A 23,401-nucleotide genomic window follows, 5' to 3' on the forward strand; every position below is an offset into this window, starting at 1 on the left:
GGGAAAGGTATTCACTACAAAAGAATACATTATTCAATTTAAAAAAGTTTGATATTTGTTATTTTAAAGGTTATTATCACTTTGGAAGGAAAAATCTTTGATCAATACAGAAAGTGATAGGATCTATAGTAAATGATTTTACTTGTATCAAAATATTTTTCATTGAGCTTGAATGCTACATACATTTATCCAATGCATGCCTAGTTCTACTGTTTAATCTGAAATTGACAAAATCAAAAGGTTTCAGTTTGTCAAGTTTTTAATTGGACCCTTGGGAGCACGGGCAACCTGCTAGTCTATAATAAGTGTAGCCTAATACTAATCTGTTTCCAATTCCCTTGGGACTATTTTCATGCGGTTGACTACAGTACCAGCTTTTCTTACTTTCACTTTTACTTATTTGCCGGTGTACTTACTTGGTAGATTTGGTACTGTTATGGCGAGACAGGTATCGCACACTCGGAACCTCCTTTTCTATTCCGAATTTCGGCAAGTGCCCTGCTTGGAAGAACACTGTCCACAGAACACCTGGCACACGCCCTGCAATGATGCTGCAACACAAACAATTTTAAATTTCAAAATAGTATAGCCCAATTGATTTTGGAAGTTGAATTTAGTTTTAGTTCGGTCGCCAGACTTGGATTATAGGCCTATATTGAGGCAACCAATAAATCACTAGAGTATTTCAACTTTTGGTGCTAGATATCTTAGTCGAATTAAAATCAAAACCTTCATCTAATTATTGGAATATTACAGAATTTCCCTCGCGTTCGTGAAAAGTGACTTGACCTATGTTTATTTTCACACTCCTGGTTGTCTGCAGACAATCGTAAGGGTGCGGCTGCTCACATAGTGAGTTGGTACAGGTAACAGTCCGATCGAGATAGAGGTACCTCAACGTAACACGTAAATAGTGGCCGTAGTCGAGTGGATCAGATCTGGGCTTTGTGATTCAGGGCCCGGGTTCAAATCCCGGCCCGGGCAAGATATTTCTCTCGGGCCTCTCGTGTTTCGGATGGACACTTAAGCCGTCGGTCCCGGCTGCCTAAAAAGCAGTCGTTAGTCATGTCAGAGGCCCTGAAATTGATCAGTTGCGACCTGAAAACTCTGACACCAGACCTGAGCCAGCCAGGTCACTCGATATTATTATTATTATTATTATTATTTTATTATTATTTTATATAACGTAACACACATATTTTGTGCGTCAGCGACCACACCTGAGGAGGTCGATATACCGCGCGGTAATGAAATGGACATAACCTATGTATAATATTTGACAATTTGAACTAATTTGGAAATTGAAAAGTTTTTAGGCAATAGCCTGTTTTTTATTTTCCGATCCTTTTATTGTTTGTGCTAGCCTATAAATAATCCTTTATCTCGACCTTCTCACTAACTCAACATGTATTTGTTGTTGTTAGTGAGGAGGTGTAGATAAAGGTTAACCGCGCGGTTTATCGTGTTACATTGTTGCACTCTATTTCGACCTCACCTCTTCTATCCCTCTACCTCCTTACTATTCGAACACTCTAAGTCTAGCTACAAACCCATCAATTTTTGCACGTAAAGCTGCGTACCATATTCGTGCTTCCAACCCGCACCGAGCACGCTCCTCCCTCGTACCGCCCTCGTACCACCTCGAACCACAGTCGCACCGCCCACGCACCCATCATGAACGTTACGGAAGATGTTAGATCTTCTCGCGTTCCCCGGTTGAACCACTGTTGCTCGCCGGTCGATCATCAATCGCTCTGCTGGAGTGACGTTCGGTTGCGGAGCAGAGCGACAGTCTGTACGCACTTTAAGATTTTTTGTCGTCCTTATAATTTCCATTAGATCAAATTAATTCAAATCAAATGATGTCAAGCAGATGATGTTTGTCAAGTTCTGTTTAATCTGGTAGAATTCATAAGGAGGGCAAAAATCGAACGTCCCAAAATTGATGTGAGTAGCTGGCTTTAGTGTGAAAACGGTCAATCTCAAACTATTATTAGTCTACATTTAAGAAAGAAATAGTGGACATGTGTACTGTATTGTATTGTTTTTCTAATTCTCTCTTTGCTTACAAAAGGAATTGCATATATGCTACAAATGAATTACATTATGTTACTAAATGGATTACATATGTACAGTGAATTGTAGATTAATAATTACATGAATCATCTCTTTTTCTTTGGGTGTTTTAAATTATTAGAATTCTTCTAGTTTTTCTGCCTCTAGTATTTCACTCTTAGTACTTCTTCTTTTCGGATTGAATTTTTTTTTTCTAGTTTTTCTACATTCCATATGTTTCTTTTTTCTTTATTATATTTTTCTATTTTCGCTGAATCTCAACCACTAATATAGCCGACTGATTACTCGTTGCCATCGCTCAAACTACTTAGTTTTGCTGGTAACGCCAATGATAATATTATAATCGATTTTTAAATGGAAAATATTTTAATTTTAAGTTTTTGCAATGTATTGTATATGAAAATTTTTATATTTTTCACATTTGTAAAGTTTGTTTAATGATTTTGGCAATAAATATTCTTTCTTTCTTTCTTTTAAATGTTTTACTCCTCTCAACCATTTTCATGATAAGTGCTTGATGTATAAATGAATGAACGAACGAGCAGAACAACGAATGAATGAATTGTGAACGAATGAATGCATGATAGAGAAAGGCACATGTCAGTGCCCTTTACAACAGTCACCTTCGGCCCAGAATTCGGGAGCAGAATGAATGAACGAACAGACTAACAATGAATGAACGAAGACCATCGAATGGGTGAATGAAAAGATGAATGAATGAAGTACCTTACGTTGCATGATGTTGCATGGACACACGACAGTGCCCATCACAACAGTCACAGTCGGGCCCAGAATTCGGGAGCAGTAGAACTCTAAGGTGGGCCGTCCACTAGAACCGATTTCGTCCGAACTAGCATCGGCCGAAAACTACCGAACGCGACCGAACGATCCCTCTACAAAGAAAGCAACACGTTCATATGGCCGATCAGTTTTTCGATCCGAATTGGATGGGATTTTTCGGCTCTATCCGGCCGAACTAACTAGTCGAGCTGAGACAACAAAGTGTTCCTAACCTAAAACTCTTTCACAGTCTTGTTTGTTTCTGTTTTTTGTAGTTGTTCTGTATTATAGAGTTGTAACTATGGACAATGAAAAGTTGATAGGTTTGGTTCAAGAGCATGTTCCATTGTGGGATATGCGAGAAAAAAGATATCATCGTCGTGATGTTAAAAGGCATCTGTGGACAAAGATTGCTGAACAAAAATAGTATCTGAAGGTAAGATTATTGTAATGAATAACTAATTTAGTGGATATTTGTTTATTCAATTTTCAAAATATCAATATTGTTTATGACTAATTTTGGTGGCTATTATCCTATACTATTAAACGAGCAACTTCTGTTTATATGTTTAGATGTTTATATGTTTGTATTTCACCGATCTCAGAAACAGCTCTAACGATTCCCACTAAATTCAGAACATAGTAGGTTTATAATATAAAGATTTGATTGCACTAGGTCTCATCCCTGGATCCCTGTCCTCGCTGAAGGACATTTACAGGATAATTATTATTCATCCTTGGAAAACAGCTGATAATAATCATTTCGTCGTCTGTTGGTGATGGAAGTGAGTGAACGAGTTCATGTGTGTGGGACTGTGTCAAAATTATGACTCAGCTATTGAACTTTTGTAATCATTCGATCAGGTACTTAGTACCGGTTGCAAAAAAGCCTGGTTGTTTCAATCCTGATTAATTCCAGTAGATCCATCTTTTTGAAATGGTCTTCTCTGATTTGGTTCATGTGAAGTTAATCAGGATTAAAATTTAATCTGATTTGTGCAACTGGGCCTTTGTGAGGGAAATTTTTGCATTCCTCAGGGAATTAATCTCAATTTACTGTTATTAGATAGAACATTTCTGTATGAATGTTATTATAATTTTTTCTTTCGTAATACATTTTTTATGCTTTTGTACTCCAGAGCGAACCTTTGGTCCCCGATATTAGTAGTTGATTCAATAATTGGCAACCAGCCAACTACTGAGCTAGACTGACGTAAACGGTTCCAATGGACGACCATATTCGGCCGAATTGACGGCCGGCAGATTCATCCGATCCAACGGCCGAACGGATCGGTTGAATACGGTTGCAGTGGACGCTTACCCTAAACAAACAAACCAACGAATGAAAGGATAAATGAATTAATGAATGAATTACCTTGCGTTGCATGATAGAGAAGGGAACACGGCACCGATGACAGCAGTCGCCGTCTGCCCACTCCGGCGCCGTATCTGCCGAAAACATGGCGTCGCTCTCCTTTAGCGGCGGAAACTTGTGGTCCTCAGCCTTCAGGATGTTCATTGTGTCCTGAAATCACCACAAAAATACATTATTCACTGAAATATCAATCAATCAAAACATTTATTGTCACACAACATTGAAATTTTACAACAACGTCATTAATCCTATTATATTAAGCGACCAATTTCTGTATATCTGTTTATATTTTTATATATCTTATTTATGTTAATAATAATAATAATAATTTCTCTGGATGCTGGACGACACATCCAGAGGAGTTTATTCATAAATTCATACATACATTACATTATATTACATATTTTTAATACAACAATATTCAGGGATTTACAATGTTCAACGGATCTCGAAAACGGCTCTAACGATTTTCACGAAATTTGGAACATAGTAGATTTATGATATAAAAATTCGATTGCACTAGGTCTCATCCTTGAGAAAACTCGCTGAACGACATTAAAAGGATAATTCATCCTTGGCTGAAACAGCTGAGACTTTCGTCGTCTGTGGATAGTAAAAAGTGAGCGAGTGATTCTGTGGAAAATCAAAACCCGAAATTCATAAGCTGACGTTTAGCCAGCTGTAAAATATAAACACGATCATTTTAGAGAATTGTGTTCTGTTTATCAATAAATAAAAATAACGAGCGAAGCTCGGTGCCCCGGTATTAACATTAAAACAAGTCACAAATATAATGAGGTTTACGCGATTTCCCCCTGATAAAATCAGGGAGTAGAACTTTCTGGATCATGATAGTATTTGAAGTAGAGCTTTTTGTATCATGATAGTAAGATGGTACAGAGGAAACGCATGTTTTTCGAACCGCTAGTACTCGGAAGGGGGAACTATTATTCTGCAAATAATAAACGGAGATTAAAGCACTATCTGTCATCGATTTGAGGAAGCTCAGAAGTTTTTTTAGTTCCTTATTTAGTCCCATTGGCACTCATCTGTCCGTGCCTATTTGAATGAAAACTATCCGAGGCAATGGATCGGCTGCTAAGCAGCTCGAGACATAGCACTTCATCACTGGCCTCCAAGAAGCCCTAAAATCACCCCCTGAGATTTTTTCTATGGGGTTAAAGATAAGGTGTAACGACGGGAGGGGGTATTGCCTTGGAACGAATGTTGGCAGACGGCCCATATGCCATTTCAGTCGCTAAGGAGCGTTGGAACGTACAACATCGTGTGTTTGCTGTCGAGCAGTTTTTTTTAGAAAAAATGAATCTGTAGTCACAGAGCAACGCTTTTCCGTCAGTAATTAAATAATTGAATAAGATAAATAATAGAGTTGAATAATTATTTATCTCAATCTATGCTAGCAGGCCTTCAACCAATCTCTACCAAAAACACATTACGGCTAGGCACACACCAGTTATAAATATTATTTTCAAACTGTCCAAAAGTCAGTTAGTCCTGTATTAGGCTAGGCACACCCCAGTAAGTCAAGACAAGACAAGACACGTTTAGTCACAATACTTCACATAGTTGCTTATGAAGACATGTCTAATTGCAATGACTAATCAGTGTGTGTTGCGTCATAAGCAACTACGTGAAATATTGTGTCTGATCATGTCTTGTCTTGACTTACTGGGGTGTGCCTAGCCTAATACAGGACTAATTGACTTTTGGACAGTTTGAAAATAATATTTAGATATGTTTCTCACCCAGGAACAAGCACTAGAATATTGGTTGGGAGTCCTGAAACATTCTGTATAAAACAAACAAATACTGAAGACTCACCATGAAGTAATAAAGAGATCTGTAGAATTCATTGCAACCAATTTCATTATTATTCCACAAAAAACTAATTTCAACTGCAATAATTACTGACCCTCAAATTAAGTAATTCAGTCAAAAATGAATGGCCTCCTATATATTACTGCTAACTGTATCATATATTTATTGCCCTGATATTACTGCTAACTGTATCATATATTTATTGCCCTGTATAATATACACCGTGATTCAAAAAGAATATAACAACTTTGAAAATTGGTAACTATGCAAATAATAAACGGAGAGTAAAGCACTATCAGTCATCGATTTGAGGAAGCTCTGAAGTTTTTTTAGTTCCTTATTTAGTCCCATTGGCACTCATCTGTCCGTGCCTATTTGAATGAAAACTATCCGAGGCAATGGATCGGCTGCTAATCAGCTCTAGACAGAGCACTTCATCACTGGCCTCCAAGAAGCCCTAACCTCACCCCCTAAGATTTTTTTCTATGGGGTTACGTTAAAGATAAGGTGTGTCGACCGCCTCTACCAGCTAACATTGAGGAGCTCAAACAAGAAATAACAGCAGCTATACAAACTGTTACGCCCGATGTGCTACTGAGGGTGTGCAACGAGTTCGAGTATCGTATTGATATCACTCGAGTGTCTGGAGGGGGTCACATTGAATATTTGTGAACTTGTTTTCTAGTGGGGAAAAAAGTAATTTAATACTCGTCATTTTGATTTATAACCAAAGTTTCTATTATGTTTCCTTGAGTAAATACAGATTTTCAAAGTTGTGGTATTCTTTTTGAATCACTCTGTATTTATTGATTGAAGCTCAATATACAGCCCAGAAAGAGCTACCGAACCAGAAAAAGACTGGAGTTGACACAAAACAGAACACTATCTCTCAGAACACTATATCTCAACTACTAACTGCTATCTACTAGCTATAACTGTTAACTGAAGCAATGGCCAGAGCTTATTGGATAAGCTTTGTCAACTTATTGATTTCAGAAGCCTTACTGCACTACTGCAAATCACAATATAACCTACTGACTTACAGCTATCGTCTTTCAAGTTAGTATGTTAGTTTCACAAACTTCTATTAAAAGTAGAGGTAAGTAAGGATACGATGAAAGTATAGTGAGATGATACTGTATCATATTGTGTGTGAGATGATACTGTATCATATTGTGTGCATCATTTATGGTTATAGCATAGGTAAAAGATAGCATAAGAATATATCCAATGGTATAGGTCATTTATGTTCCGAATTCCACGTTATAACGGCAGTGAAGAAATATACGAGAACAACGTTGCTGATTCTTTACAGCGTTGCCGATCAAATATGATTATTCATTGTTAAAATGGCAACGTTGCGGAGCTAGAAAAGGATAGCGCTATTTGCTTTGTCGAATGATAGACAAGGATACCAATGTTAATAAAAATACTTCCATTATAACGTGAACCTCACTAACCCTTCATTTATCCTATCACAATGTAATCTATAGTGAGGTCCACGTTATAATGGCAGAGGAGAAAGATAGGAGAACAACGTTGCCGATCCTCTGTTTAGTCAATGCCTTCTATAGACGGTAGCTGATACAGGTTTATTGATACAATATACTGTTCATCCTCGTTTAAAATAACCAATACATTCTATTAAGCAAGAAATTATATTTTTGAATAATTTGATAATGAGTTATTTAAGATAAAATATTTTGTTAATTAATTATCAATTCTACATTGTTAAAAGACGATCAGGCAACAGAACAAAGCGAGATAGAGATAAATCTATCCGCTTTGTTGAATGATAGACAAGGATAGCAATACCATTGCTAATCAAACACTGCCATTATAACAAGGACCTCTCTATAGTGGTATTTCACTGTCCAACTTATTCTACACCTCTCATGTCTCCTTACAGTTCCAGAGCCAGTCTAGAGTGCGGTACACATTATAATGAAAGAGGAGAAAGATAGGAGATCACTGTTGCTGATTCTCTGCCATGCCACTGCCTTCTATAGAGGACAGTTGATACCGGTATATCTGATGTAATATTAATTGTTCATTCTTGTTTGAAATGATCCATTATTATATTTTATTCGTTGAGAAAAACTATTTTTAATGATTTAATAATAATTTTAATGATAGATTGAATATTTTGTTCATATCTGATGTAATATCAACTATAATAATACATTATTATATTTTATTCGTTGAGAAAATCTATTTTTAATTATTTAATAATAAATATTAATGATAGATTGAATATTTTGTACAGTTCTACATTGTTGAAGAACGATCTGGCAACATAGCAGAGGTGGAAAAGGTAGGAAACAGCGATACCGATTCTCTCCAATGACAATAATAGTACCATATAGAGAAACAATAGCATAAGTAAATATCCCATGGCATAGGGCGTTTATGTCGCAACTTTTACTGTTATCTCAAGCCGATAGCCCACGTAGTTCTTTCCCGTGAAGCTTTATGACGCTGGTAGTCTCTCATATTGTGCCGTTCATACACTCTTACCCGATCAAAACAGTAAGAATGAACAATAATCGACAGTAATCGGCTTGAGATAACAGTAAAAGTTGCGACATAAACGCCCTAAAGGCTACCATGGGATATCTACTTACACTATTGTTTCTCTATGATAATACTGAGGGTGATGCCCACCAGCTCTTAGGCTTGTGCGTAGGTAATGAGTGAGAGGGATGATGATGAGAGATGACGACTACTTTTTAGGTAATCGGGACCGACGGCTTATCGTCTCCTCCGAAAGACAAAGTGGCCGTATTTATGTGATTGTGCTGTGGTCAAAAACTTTTTGCCCCGATCGAGATTAGAACTCGAACTCTCTTGATTACTAGTAGTTCTGTGAACAGTAGACCTCACGCAGTATTCTCATCCACAAGTACCTGATTGAAACTATAGACCTTATGGAAATACAGCAATAGACTGGCTTCTCCACACATCTGTGTAATCACTTGTCAGCTGATTTATGATGAATAATTCTATAGTCTAATTTTTACTTTAATATTGGCGTATTAAGGAGGCTCCTTTTTCCTTTTATATTATCCTTGAAATGCAAAATTTACAAAAACCTTGTATATACGTCGACGCGCAATTAAAAAAGGAACATACCTGTCAAATTTCATGAAAATCTATCACCGCGTTTCGCCGTAAATGCGCAACATATAAACATTTAAACATTTAAACATTTAAACATTAAGAGAAATGCCAAACCGTCGACTTGAATCTTAGACCTCACTTCGCTCGGTCAATTGGACCGGCGCGTTATCACTTACTCCAACGAGCTACTGCCTTCCATAGAGGATAACTGATACCGGCATATAACTGATGAAATATCAACTGTTCATTCTTACTGAAGATAATCAATTAGGTTTATATTTTATTCAGTGAAAAAATATAGTTTTAATAAATGTTCATAGTTGAGGATGAATTTTTGTCAATTAATTATATTTCTACATTGGTAAAAATCGATATAAGAACGATGATTGATTATATGATTGATTAGGGCGGAGTTAGGACTCCTGGTCCTCTCTGCCACACAACCCTAGAGAGATTGATTGATTGAGTAGGCTACTTTATTAATGTAGATTACATATATACTGGCTTATACACTTATATACAATACAGCTTACAATACAGCAAAATTATAGATGAATTTACATAATATAGACTAAGAAAAAAATTATTGAACTGTATATGATATAAAAAAGCAATTTGTAATACAATAACTATAGATCATTATATTGTTATGCATCTACATAAATTGGCGGAGCTTTGGACATATCAATGTCCATTCTTCGGAAAGAATATTAAAAATATCCTCCCCACTAACTCTCTACTAAAAGAGAGAGAGAGATTGATTGATTATATGATTGATTAGGGCGGAGTTAGGACTCCTGGTCCTCTCTGCCACACAACCCTTCAGAGGTTGTGGTCTCTTCACACTACCTTCAGAGGTAGAAAAGGATAAAGCAGATATTGTCGGATGATAGACAAAGATAGCAACACCATTGTCAATCAAATAATGCCATTATAACGTGGACCTCACTGAAAGGCTCAACTCACACTTATGCGACTCTCAAAATCTGATCCAATCATATTGATTGAATTAACAACACATAGGCTCAACTCACACTTATGCGACTCAGGTCGAGAAGAGACGCGACTCTAGTCGAGAGCATGTGTTTTCAAATGGTGACGTCGCGGAGACTAGAGTCGACTGGTCTGAGTGTCACTATTTGAAAACACATGCTCTCGACTAGAGTCGAGTCTCTTCTCGACCTGAGTCGCATAAGTGTGAGTTGAGCCTATGTGTTGTATAATTCAATCAATATGATTGGATCAGATTTTGAATGATTTCACTATGAATCTAACAAGAATGAACAATTTATAAATAACATCAGATATATTGGTATCAGCTCTCCTCTACAGAAGGCAATGGTGAGGCATGGAATCGGCTCCCTCTTTCTCCACTGCCATTATAACATGGACCCGACTGTAGTTCTTCATGAAATGCTTCATTACAATTGAAAAGAAATTATTTTCGAAGGGATTCTTATTTTTAGACACAAAGTTGACAACTCATTATTTTCATACCCTAAATATTGTCAACTTACTTATTTTTAGACCCTAAGTTGGAACTTACTTGCACAGCTCTGTACTTGGGAGAATTCCGGAACGCGAAGGCCCAGGCTTGAATCAATTCCAGGATTTTGTTTTTCAACTTTTCCTGCGTGGTGGATTTCAACAGTTCCCTCAGCTGATTCATGTATGTTGTGGTGCCGATTTCATCGTGTATTATACTGCCACAGTTTTTCACACAAGACTCCAGAACCTGGAAACGAATAAAACCAACGTGAACTATAATTCAATACATTTTTCTAGTAATACTGTTGCTGACGTGATGACCAACCCAGCTCATCTGGCTGGTTAATGGTCCTACAAATGAAGATTGAAGATCTCCACTTTCTTAGTAAGGACCAGTTGTATTTCCATAAAAATTCAAAGTCAAATTACTTAATAATTGGAAATTGAAGTAGCCTTTTTTCAAATTTACTTTACTTCTTACAACATGCTTCGACTAGAAATGTCATTTTCGACTTATAATATCAAGTGTGTGACTTTAGTCCGTTGAATCATAGAGAAGCAATAGCTTGAGTAGATATTCCATGGTATAGGGTGTTTATGTCGCAACTTTTACTGTTATCTCAAGCCGATAATCCACGTATTTCTCTCCCATGAGGCTTTATGACACTGGTAGTCTCTCATATTGTGCCGTTCATACACTCTCACCCGGCCAAAACAGTAGAGATCTACAATAAGCGATAGTAATCGACTTGAGATAACAGTAAAAGTTGCGACATAAACGCCCTATACCATGGGATATCTACTTACGCTATTGTTTCTCTATGGTTTCATTCACTTGAAGTGAGTCACTTCAGAATGACTTTATAGGTTAAGTCGAAACTTGTTGTAAAAAATGAAATAATTATAAGTCAAACTTATTGTGAGAAATGAAATAAAGTTGGAAAAGTACTTTGATTTTCAATTTCCATGTTGCTATCTTGTATTGAAAATAATATTATTATTATTATCTCATCCACCGACCACCTGTGATAAGAATTTGTCAATTTGTCAAATTGATCTGGAAGCAAAAATTAATACAAAATACTGAAAAATGGATAAGGGAAAACTATTTCTTTTCAATTGAAAGCATAATCTATTTTTTAAAGCATATTTTAAAGCGTGGATTATTTTTTTTCTCTATTATTGTATAAAACTAGGAAACAACCAATGTAACTAGCTGATTGCAACTCTCACCAGCGGGCAAGGCTTGATTCCTTTTGCTGGTGATGCTGGATTACCATTGAGAATCTAATTATGATTTTGGTATTATTTATGCTTAATTTTTTTTTATTATTTTATACTTTTGATTATAAAATTATGTATTTTCTTTTATTATGTTTTGAATATGTATTTATTGTATGGCAAATAAATGATTTGATTTTGATTTGATATTAATCAAACAGCAACATGTTATCTATCTTTTTAAACCTCCATCTTGAGGTTTGTGAAAATCCTCATATTCCTCCACTGAGTAGGCACATATGGATAGCAGCTCTTTTTTCAATAAAAGTCTGAAAGCTTTAGCTGACGTTTCTTTTATGTGAGATGGCAATAAGTTGTATGGATACCTGAACTCCTTTCCCCTCGCCACTAGAGGGATAATATACCAAGCAGCTAGAGGTTCTAGGATATAATAATCCTGATATCAATAGTGAAGATAATATTCACGAATACTAAAACACCTGAGGACAATATATGGTTATTGTTTAGGATAATTTGATATATTTGTTGTGTGATACTATTGCTATCTTCTCCTACAGATGATATCGAAAATACTGCTGATACTACTAGTAGTTCTGTGAACAGTAGACCTCACGCAGTATTCTCATCCACAAGTACCTGATTGAAACTATAGACTTTATGGAAATACAGCAATAGACTGGCTTCTCTACCCATCTGTGTAATCACTTGTCAGCTGATTTATGATGAATAATTCTATAGTCTGATTTTTACTCTGAAATTGGCGTATGAAGAAGTCTCCTTTTTCCTTTTAAATATTATCCTTGAAATGCAAAATTTACAAAAAACTTGTATATACGTCGACGCGCACTTAAAAAAGGAACATACCTGTCAAATTTCATGAAAATCTATTACCGCGTTTCGCCGTAAATGCGCAACATATAAACATTTATACATTAAGAGAAATGCCAAACCGTCGACTTGAATCTAAGACCTCACTTCGCTCGGTCAACTAGTATGGATGGATACACCTGAATACTCCAAAACCTGGAGACAAAATATAATTATTGTTAAGGAATAATTCAATGGATTTCCTTGCAATACTTTTGCTATTCAGTCTGGAGACTCAAGACCTCAAGAGCAAATTTTTTTTTGTGATATTTATGATTGATTGGTTCAACAGATTAAACGAATAAGTTATATCATGAAGAAACAATAGCGTAAGTAGATATCCCATGGTATAGGGCGTTTATGTCGCAACTTTTACTGTTATCTCAAGCCGATTACTGTTGATAATTGTTGAATTTTACTGTTTTGTTGGGGTGAGAGTGTATGAACGGCACAATATGAGAGACTAACAGTGTCACACAGCTTCACAGGAAAGAATTACTTGAACTATCGGCTTGAGATAACAGTAAAAGTTGCGACAAAAACGCCTTATACCATGGGATATCTACTTATGCTATTATTTCTCTATGGTTATATAGATTAAAAATCTAAATTAAGTGCAACATATCAGTTTCAATTCCCCATCTATCTGAATTTAAAATTTTTGGTTTCTACAGACAAACTAACAGATTAATAAAATATAGCCAAAACATATAGGAAGCAATTCAATTTTTCTATACACACCAGTAATCCAAAGTACGCCACATGTGGATTTTCATGCAACATTTTCTTCTTGATGTGGGCTAAGGCTTGCTTGGACCTGAGAAAAATAAAAAATATTTAAAATTTGGATAAAAATTGCATAAAGAAATGTTATCTAGTGATTATTATAAAATATAATGGACAAATACTTTTCAAATTTGAGAGTTTATTGAATATTATTGTTTTATATTTTTATAAACGTAGGCTAGAGTACTTCATTTTACATATTTACAATTACAGTCAACATGACTCATTCATAATTTTAACAAGCTATATATTAGTAATGGAACAACAAAACGTAGACATAAACGTAGTATGACTAAGTAAATGTAACATGGTAATTTTGAATTGGTGGAGTCAATCACTGATATTTGTATAATGATAAGAGAGTTAATACAGCTCTGAGATTAAAACAAACATTTAATCAATAATACTACGGTATTTATAGAAGGTTTTAGATTGAGTAAGACTAATGGTTGAGCTCAGGATCAAAACAAAAACTTTCATAATAGGCCTAAAGGTTAAAGTTCTACTAAACTGATATCTTGACATAGTTAAATGCTACTCGGAGGTTCTAAATGAGTTCAAAGAGATTGCATCAAATTGAGAAACTTGAACCAATGTCATGAACCGACACAACCAGATCTTTTTTAATAATAAATATAGAAATCTACAAGGATAGATATTTGAGCACAGTAGAAAGTAATGGAATGTCTAACAAAACATAAACAAACACTATTGACAAATCAAGAAAGATAAGGCAATTCAATATGTAGGTTATGATTAAAACATAATTTGTATCAAATACGTACTGGACATCTCCTTGCCGAATTAAATCACATAACTGCAAAATAGTGGGCCAGTCTGGCTCTAGCCTCAGATTACTGGTTGCTTTGTCTGAAAGAAAACAAGCAAGCAATAAGACATTTAACAAAAGCTAGTCTAATGTTACTAAGCTTTCAAGGATAAACAATGAATCTAACAACATTAAAAAATATAAGGTCTTGATGGACAAATAGAATAAGAAATTTGTTGATTTGTAGAGTAAAATAGAGTGGGATAACGGTAATAAAGTGTAGGTATATACTAACCCAGTAATTTTTCAAAGTTACTTGCAGATCGAAACATTGGTTAGTTTGTTTTTAGCAGTGGAGATTAACAGTATTAAAGATGTATTTTTAATTGAAGAACAAATTGATCGCACAAATAAATAACTAACAGTTGAGATAAAGATAACTATAATAAATTTGGCACTATCAAAACTTTACTTGGATCCTTGGATGACATAAGAAATAACCATCATACAAAACATCTGATCGCCATTCTGTCCATGAATCATCTGGAAGTAGTGCCAACATTATAACAACAAATGGCCAACAACAAATTGAATTTTTTGTTTACAACAATGATAATTGAACTTATTTCTCCTATAATTTGAAATTTTGAAATTTACTGTCAATTTAGAATATTCTTATATTATCTAGTTAATCAAATTTCATAATTGATAATATTTCATTTGTTGTGGAATAAGTGAGGTTATGTTCTCCCAAAGAAACGTCAATTTCCAGTATTGGCCATACTGCAAGCTGAGAGTGGCAGCAACAAGTGTCTTGCAAATTTTTTATCATTTTGACTTTGATCTTTATTTTCGTATTAAATCAATTTCAAAATATAAATATCAGTGAATAGAGCAGAATAATCATGGCATTCGACCTAGGATTCGGTAAGTGGCTTATCCGCTTCTTTTCAGTAGCATAAAACACTTTTGTGCCAAGAAACTATGGGAATGTTTCCCTGTATGAAGCAATAATAATAATTAGCTTTATAAATTTGTTTCAAATAGGTATGAATCACACGCTGATTCATCCAAGCGTTGTTGTTGAAGGAAATCAGAACACTAGTAGTATGTTACTTGAAATACCGAATCTCTTTAGAATTTGGCATATTTTTTATCTTGAAACCAAAATTTATTTGAAAGAATATTCTTTTCATTTTCAAGAAGGTACGATAAGTTACCTATAGGTACTGTAAGTCGCAAGGCTTCATCATTTCATTATTGTATGCTGTAGTAAATTATCAGTAATACGCACGTTTTCTTATCGCGTGATTACAACTTTTCATAGAAGCTTGATAAGGAAAACCAATTGACGTAGGTAGCTACTGTAGCTAACCGGTATAGCTAGAAGAATTTACATTATTTCATAAATCTGAATGAAGACTCCTTTTCAACACCTCGATCTGTGTATTGAACTGCAGTTATGGGTGAGTTCCTAACCACTCTGGTCGAATTTCAATGTAGAACTAAATTTCCAACAATTGAGAGAATTAATTAATTGATGGAAACATAATATAAAATCCACAATTTTCTTTGGTCTACAGTTATTATTGTTCAACTATGAATATTCTGTCTGTAATACAGTAATGTAATTCATGTCTGATAGTTCAACAATTTCCATGAAACACGAGAATTGCTTAACAAAAATCTTTGGCTGGGACAGGAATCGAACCCGAGACCTTTACTTGACAGGCTAGTGCTTAACCGACTGAGCTACCACGATATCGGATCATCTATACCGTAATTTGTCATTGAAGTGAATGAATAGATTAGTTACTGTAATGCATTTTTTTTCAAGTTTTCAATAACTTTCAAAGATGTGACAAAAGGTATTTGAAGACACAAATAACAGCAGTAGTATGATTAAAATCATTTCATTATTATTTATTATATTTCAGCAAGTTTAGCCAAAACTAGTCATGTCTAAAATAAAATCAGGGTACTATTAATTCTTTATAATATTACACTAACAATTTACTCAACATGATTTTTCAACATTTTGTTCTCTGATTATCATTTACAGAATCAGTACCACCTCTCTACCATGACATATACAAAATAATAAGTTCTTCTCCTGCACATTCACGCAAGGAGCTATTGACAAAAATCCTGCTAAAATCAAAGTTACCAAACGACTGTTTGAGTCAGGTGAGACCAATATTCTTTCAAATGTAGAATGAATAATAAATTAAGCAATTTAGCCTATATAACTTTATAGAATTTTGTTCTATTGATTATTCTGATCACACAGCATGTGAATAATTGCAATATCCTGTTCATTTATTTTTAAATGAATGAACTTGTCTCAAGCACATTACAGCTCATACATACATTAAGTAAAATGGGATCATGATCTTATTTACTCTTTAAAGTTATCAGATTGTGTATTCAATGCATGAAAACTTGTTATAAAATATATAAAAGTCTATATGCTATCTTTGACAGTTTGTAGAAGATTATCTATTATTAATAATTTTTGTGTAGTTGAGAAGTTGATATTGTAGTAATTATTAATATTGAATGAAAAAGACTAAGAAATTGTCAAAAACCACAGATTTATTGATACTTAGAAAGACCGGTTTCGGTTATTACACCATTGTCAATCTCTGATAAACCAGAGATCTGTCTTTCAGAGATTGACAATGGTGTAATAACCGGAACCGGATTTTCTAAGTATCAATAGATCTGTGGTTTTTGACAATTTCTGTTTATCAGAGATTGACAATGGTGTAATAACCGAAACCGGTCTTTCTAAGTATCATAATAAATCTGTGGTTTTTGACAATTTCTTAGTCTTTTTCATTCAATATTAATAATACTGTAATGAACGATATGTATTACAATAAAAGTTTTCATATAGATAGGATAACTTACATAATCAATATCTTGTTTCACTTTCAGATTTGGGACCTTATAAGCAAAAACCAAAGTGATTTGACCTCCAAACACGTTTTCCAAGCGCTTGCTCTGATTGGCTGGGCTCAGAAGGGTCTAGAACCTTCTACCGCTCTCTTTGATGACGTCAGTAGAGGTGATGTTGTTTTCCATGACATGACTCATAACACTTTATAACTAGTAGTTCTGTGAACAGTAGACCTCACGCAGTTATAAACCGCAGTCTCCTCTTTTACTGTCCATCAGAGTAAATCCTGTCTGTATGTCGTTTCGGCGAGATATCGGTGTTAAAATGGCTAATGGCTGTTGGTTTGGTGTATCAAAAATGCTAACATCAAAAGCTAATCTCCTTCAATACATACTGGCAACAGGACAGCCCAAGTTCAAAGCAGAGAAAGTTCGAGAGACAATACTATGTTATTTTAGTTATTAATTGCATGCGTTATTGCACGCAATCAATAGTTCATTTACTTATTCACAATGGAGACAACGGGTTTCCCCAATTGTCTCCTTAACAATAAAAATTGTACAGATACAAATGTAAAATGAAAAATAATGATAAAACTAATACGAACTTATGCAATGATAAATAATACAAAAAAAATACCACCTAATTCAAAAATGAAAAATACAGAGATTTCAAATACTTATGAAAAATGTAAAAATAAAACAAATTGGGAATTCAGAATTTATAAAAATTAAAGATTATAATAACAAATAATGAACAAAAATATTTATCAATAGAATAAATAACATTTATAACTCTAATATTGACGTATAAAGGAGGCTCCTTTTCCCTTTTATATTATCCTTGAAATGCAAAATTTTCAAAAACCTTGTATATACGTCGACGCGCAATTCAAAAAGGAACATACCTGTCAAATTTCATGAAAATCTATTACCGCGTTTCGCCGTAAATGTGCAACATATAAACATTTAAACATTAAGAGAAATGCCAAACCGTCGACTTGAATCTTAGACCTCACTTCGCTCGGTCAATAACTTTGTTAAATTTGAGAAACTTTGTTTTCAGAGTGATTAATGCCTAAATCTCTTCATTAAGATTTACAAAAAATAGCATTCATATTAAATACTGTAGTGATTTTAAATTTAGAAAATATAATTTTTTATTGGCTTGATACATAATATGATACATTAGGCTTGGTCATTGACATGAAACAAGCAAGTGTCGGTTTCGAGACATTTTATTTATATTGAATGAAAAAGACTAAGAAATTGTCAAAAAACCACTGATTCAACATTTTATTTAAACTGTTGATTTGTTTTTCTACCAGGTTTACCAATACCAAACTTGGGCGACCTTTCTGATATCAAGCTGAAGCCGGATCCCACAGTTCTAGGACTGAAATATTCTGATTTGATAAGGATCGACACAATTCAAGTCGATGTTGTACCTGAGAAGAAAGGATTGTTTCTGAAGCATGTCGAGTATCAAGTTATCAGCAAGGTAAGCAAAAATATTGGTAGTTATTTCTCGTTTTGAGATCTGACCATAGTAGAAAACATTTTCCTATTTTAGGTTTTTTATGATCTGACCATGAGAGAATACATTTCTCTTATTTCAGGCTTTCTATGATCTGACCATAGGAGAATACATTTCTCCTATTTCAGTCTTTTTATGATCTGATCATAGGAGAATACATTTCCTCATCATGAAAAATAATTCTATTATAGGAGAAAATAATATTGCAGCTTCTTCCATCTTTGATAGAACTTCCAATTTGTTCATGGACCATTTCTAGAGGAGAAGATTCAATGGACCTATTAAACTTACGAGTTTCAGATTTGAGCTAGTTTTTTTTTTTGCTCAGTCTTTATATTTACAACTGATCTCCATGTTCGATTAATATAACACTTATACAGTATATTTATTTATTTATTAGGTTAAAAAAACAATACAAGGATCGGAAAAGAAAAAAACAGGCTATTGCCCAAAAATTCTTCGATTTCCTAATTTAGTTTTAAATTGTCCAATTATTATACATAGGTTATGCTCCTTTCAATTTCTACACCAAATCACAATCTGAAAATATAAATTAGAATAAAACAAACAATTTCAAATTTTGATAGAATTATAATAAAATTTTCTTAAAAACATGAAACAAACTTCAAATTCGCAAAATAAAGAATAAAAACACTTGAACTTTGAGCTCGAAAATATCACATGACAACTTCAAATAATTCTTATTAATTTCATGTATTATGTCCAAATATTTCGTTCAAAATAGGCCTCCCTCGAGAACTTTGGAGTCTTGACATTACACAGGAATTATCATCAAAATCCTCGAATACTTAGATATATTCACTTTGGTTTTTTAGATATAATACTTTACTCTTATATATTATTATTATTAAACGAAAATCAAATTAAATGCTGTAATTCACCCCGAAGACTTCTGCTGCTGCAAATATTGACAACAGTCATACTCTTATATATTTATTATTATTAAACGAAAATCCAAATTAAATGCTACAGGGTTAAATATTGACAACAGGGTTAACAGAAATTCGATGAGCGCTACTATTCGAAAATTATTTGTCAGCCCGGGAACAAAATTTCCAAAAATATGGGCTAACAAATAATTTTTGAATAGTAGCGCTCATCGAATTTCCATCTAGCTGTTTACCCTGTTGTCAATATTTGCAGTAGCAGAAGTCTTTGGGGTGAATTACAGCATTTAATTTGGATTTTCGTTTGATAATAATAATTCATTAATTAGCTTTTGAATAATTGCAATATCTCAGTAATTTTCATCTGTAGACTTATATATTTGTCACATCTATTATTAAACGTAATATGACAAGTTTTTATGTCAATTTTACCTCAACAACACTTCCTCATTTTTCTTTTTAGAGATTTGGCTCGTCAGTGTATCGACGATACAACGACTTTGTGGCACTATACGAGCTACTACTCAGCAGATTTCCTTACAGACTTATACCAAAGTTACCTCCCAAAAGAGTCGTTGGAAATGGTGAGTCATACTCCGAAAAATTATATTAATTAATTTATTTATTTCATTGACAATAACAAATCATAAATATAATATATAATATGATTGGGAGCATACAACAGGCATAGCCCAAAACTGTCTTCTCCCAAATTTTTACAAATATAAAAGTTTCAAAAAGGAATGAGGTTAAGATGTCACTTTCCACTTCAAAAAGTCCAATATCCACGTTTGATGTTGTTTTCCATGACTAAACACTACATGATAACTTTTTGTGTAGTTGAGAAGTTGATATTGTGGTAATTATTTTTATTAAACTACATGATAAGCTTTGTTGTAGTTTTGACACTGCGTATCTTTGTAAATAGGTATTAATAAAAAACCACTTGTGCCGGTTGCGCAGAAGCTGGTTAAATTTTAATCGTGATTAATTCCACAGGAACAAATCAGAGAAGCCGTCTTATCAAAAAGGCTTTCTCTGATAGGTTCTCGTTGAATTAATCACGGTTAAAATTCAACCGGCTTTTATGCAACCAGGACTTATACATTTTATGATTAAATTAGGAATGCAGTAAAAGTAAGTGTTTTTTCAAATATATTTACAAAGATATACAGTCTCAAAACTACTACTAATATATATCCATTTATTGAAGTAAAATTAAAATATCTCACCGTTTGAAACGTCTTGTTCTAATAAGAGAACAGTCCAGTCAATGTTATCTGAGAGAAGATGATTGGACCTCTCCATAGGAGACTATTGGCCCGGAGACAGCAAAGGCCCGGTTGCCCAAAAGCCTGTTGAATTTAAACCGTAATAAAATGTCACGAGAACCAATCAGAGAAGCCTCGTTTTCAAATAAGCTTCTCTGATTGGCTCTTGTGACATTTAATCACGATTTATTTAATCATTCAGAAATACTCAACTTAAAGAAAAGTGCCACAGGCTCTCGCCCAAAAAACAACGTCAATAATAATAATCTCTCTGATTGCCAATGAATTGCAATCAGATGAGTTTATTGACAAAACATAGGCTATACATCATTGTTATATTATACATACAAAATTTCTAAAACTAAACTTAGTTCTAATTTATTATGATACCCCACTATAATTTAATATGTGTCGGGGTAATTCTTAAACATTAATTAATATGGTCATTATTAAACTCAAAATTCAAATTCATTTATTGCCAAAAAGAAAACAAACAATAATTTACTCATACACATACATACACGAGAAAAAATGAAAATAAATCGTTCATAATACAATATTACACATACATGCATATACATGAGAGCAGAAAAACCCAATTTAAAAATTTTCAGGCATCACCAGCAAAAAGAAAAATCTTTGCCCGCTGGTGAGAGTTGCTTAAAAGATATCCTTAAAATAACTAGAAATTGAAACGAAAAGCTTTATAACAAAATTAGAGATACAAAATATACTTTAAATCAATTTACTTTGAAAATGTGGTTCAAAGTAGAATAATTCACACCTATATTGATAATTTATAAAAGGTCAGAAATCAGATAAATACCAACTGAAAACTGAAACAGAAAAAAAATCACAGTGCTAGGTTCAAAGTGAAGAAATATTCACCTTTAACCCACTCTGTTATGCTCTTCTTTGATAATATCAATATTCTTTGTTAATTTATAAATTATCAATATAATTATATTGAATATTATAAGAATATTATTCTATCATTTAAATCAAAAGGTATTGCATTTATTAATTTGCTGCTTGTGTAAATCAATTGTCTTCTAATAAAAGTTCAACAGTCTTTTAGGCAACCGGGTGTTAGTTTTTGTATTTCAGGCGGGATCCCAAGTCACGACGTTCAGCGCTCTCTAACCGTTATCTCAAGTACTAGGTGAACATCTCATCGTCCTCAACAGGTCTCAACTCGCTTCCACCTATTTTCTCAGTTTATTTACATTTAAACCTCACTCATCCACTTTTTTATAATTGAATCTGTTGATGAAACAGGTGGACTTCCATCTGAAACAAACCACAACAGTCTAGGACCAATATTAACAGAGTTATTAGGTGTTGAAGTTGGGTGATTTTGTCAGATCTCGCCAGAGAAATGTGTGAACTTTTATAGGGGAGGTATGGGTGAGTTATGGGGAACTCATACTTACCTGGCGTGGGGGTTACCGTGATCAAGAAGGCGGTTCCCCCAGGGCGAGGCCTTGTCATTGCACTGCGACTTGGTTGACCCCTGCGAATGCCCCAAATGTGGGCATCTCGGGCGCATAATTTTTGGTAGTCGGGACTGCGTTCGCGCTGTCCCGGTCCTAATTCTTAAAATTTAGTAAACGCATATCAAATTTTGTTAGTCGGTCCTGATTCTATCAAATTTAGTAAATCTGCTGTAATCTGTAATATAGTCGAGAGTAGAGATTCGAATATCTGGACTAATTTATTATTCAATTATTAATGCATGACGTACTCAGACTCCAGATAATTGATTCAAACACTTGATAATTTATTGATAATTCAATAAATTAATATTGATTTCAAACACTCAGGGCCGCTGTTCTGTCCTGGTCCTAAAATAGTTCTAAGTAATCATTATCGTGGAAATATCAATATCCTATCCTATAATATTGAGCGAGCAATTTCGAGTGTTTATATATCTGTATGTCACCGGATCTCGAAAACGGCTCTAACAATTCTATCAGAATTTTGAACAATGTAGGTTTATGATATAAAAATAATTCGATTGCACTAGGTCTCATCCCTGGGATAACTTGCTGAAGGACTTAAGGACTGGTTTCCGAGCTCGGAATTTAGCCAAGTTCTAGACTTCAACAGATGGATTCAGAAAATTGGCTTTCCGAAACGGGGGTAGTCGTAATCATAGTCAAAGTCACGTTTGAATTACATTTCGAAAACTAGAAAGTTTAACACAAAATAAAAAAATCTGGTGTGTCTCACTTACACAACTTTCCTTGCCGTTATGAAAATTGATCACCTGACGCTAGTGTCAACGCGTATCTCAAGTCAAAGATCTGAGCCAGTGTGGTGGTGAAGTTCATAACGCTGATACACACGAGATCTGCTCTCTCCTCTTGAATTTAAATTTAGTTTGAATTTTATAATTACATTTTTCTCAAATTTCAACTTATTTTACAATTTTGTCAATTT

General features: G+C 34.2%; 2 protein-coding genes and 1 non-coding gene across 3 annotated transcripts in view; 2 read left to right on the forward strand and 1 right to left on the reverse strand.

Moving 5' to 3' along the window:
* Positions 1 to 14,887, reverse strand: part of LOC111050976 (hepatocyte growth factor-regulated tyrosine kinase substrate) — a 44,442-nt gene extending 29,555 nt beyond the window's left edge. Inside the window, exons 1-5 of the mRNA XM_039434971.1 lie at positions 14,638 to 14,887; positions 14,359 to 14,443; positions 13,529 to 13,604; positions 10,737 to 10,925; positions 4,232 to 4,381 (exon numbers count right to left, since the gene is read on the reverse strand). Coding sequence (XP_039290905.1) covers positions 4,232 to 4,381; positions 10,737 to 10,925; positions 13,529 to 13,604; positions 14,359 to 14,443; positions 14,638 to 14,674 — 537 coding nt within the window. The 5' untranslated portion in view covers positions 14,675 to 14,887. The remainder of the gene's footprint in view (positions 1 to 4,231; positions 4,382 to 10,736; positions 10,926 to 13,528; positions 13,605 to 14,358; positions 14,444 to 14,637) is intronic.
* Positions 14,888 to 15,131: 244 nt separating this feature from the next.
* LOC111050977 (sorting nexin-8) overlaps positions 15,132 to 23,401 on the forward strand; it is a 49,993-nt gene continuing 41,723 nt past the window's right edge. The window contains 5 exon segments of the mRNA XM_039435171.1: positions 15,132 to 15,269; positions 16,405 to 16,529; positions 17,283 to 17,412; positions 18,572 to 18,744; positions 20,152 to 20,279. Of these exon segments, the coding sequence (XP_039291105.1) occupies positions 15,248 to 15,269; positions 16,405 to 16,529; positions 17,283 to 17,412; positions 18,572 to 18,744; positions 20,152 to 20,279 (578 nt within the window). The 5' untranslated portion in view covers positions 15,132 to 15,247.
* Positions 22,385 to 22,546, forward strand: LOC120352888. Its single transcript, XR_005572116.1, has one exon. It is a non-coding gene; the product is annotated as a U1 spliceosomal RNA (small nuclear RNA).

The sequence above is a fragment of the Nilaparvata lugens genome, chromosome 8, assembly GCF_014356525.2.
Source record: "Nilaparvata lugens isolate BPH chromosome 8, ASM1435652v1, whole genome shotgun sequence".
NCBI classification, from domain to species: domain Eukaryota; kingdom Metazoa; phylum Arthropoda; class Insecta; order Hemiptera; family Delphacidae; genus Nilaparvata; species Nilaparvata lugens.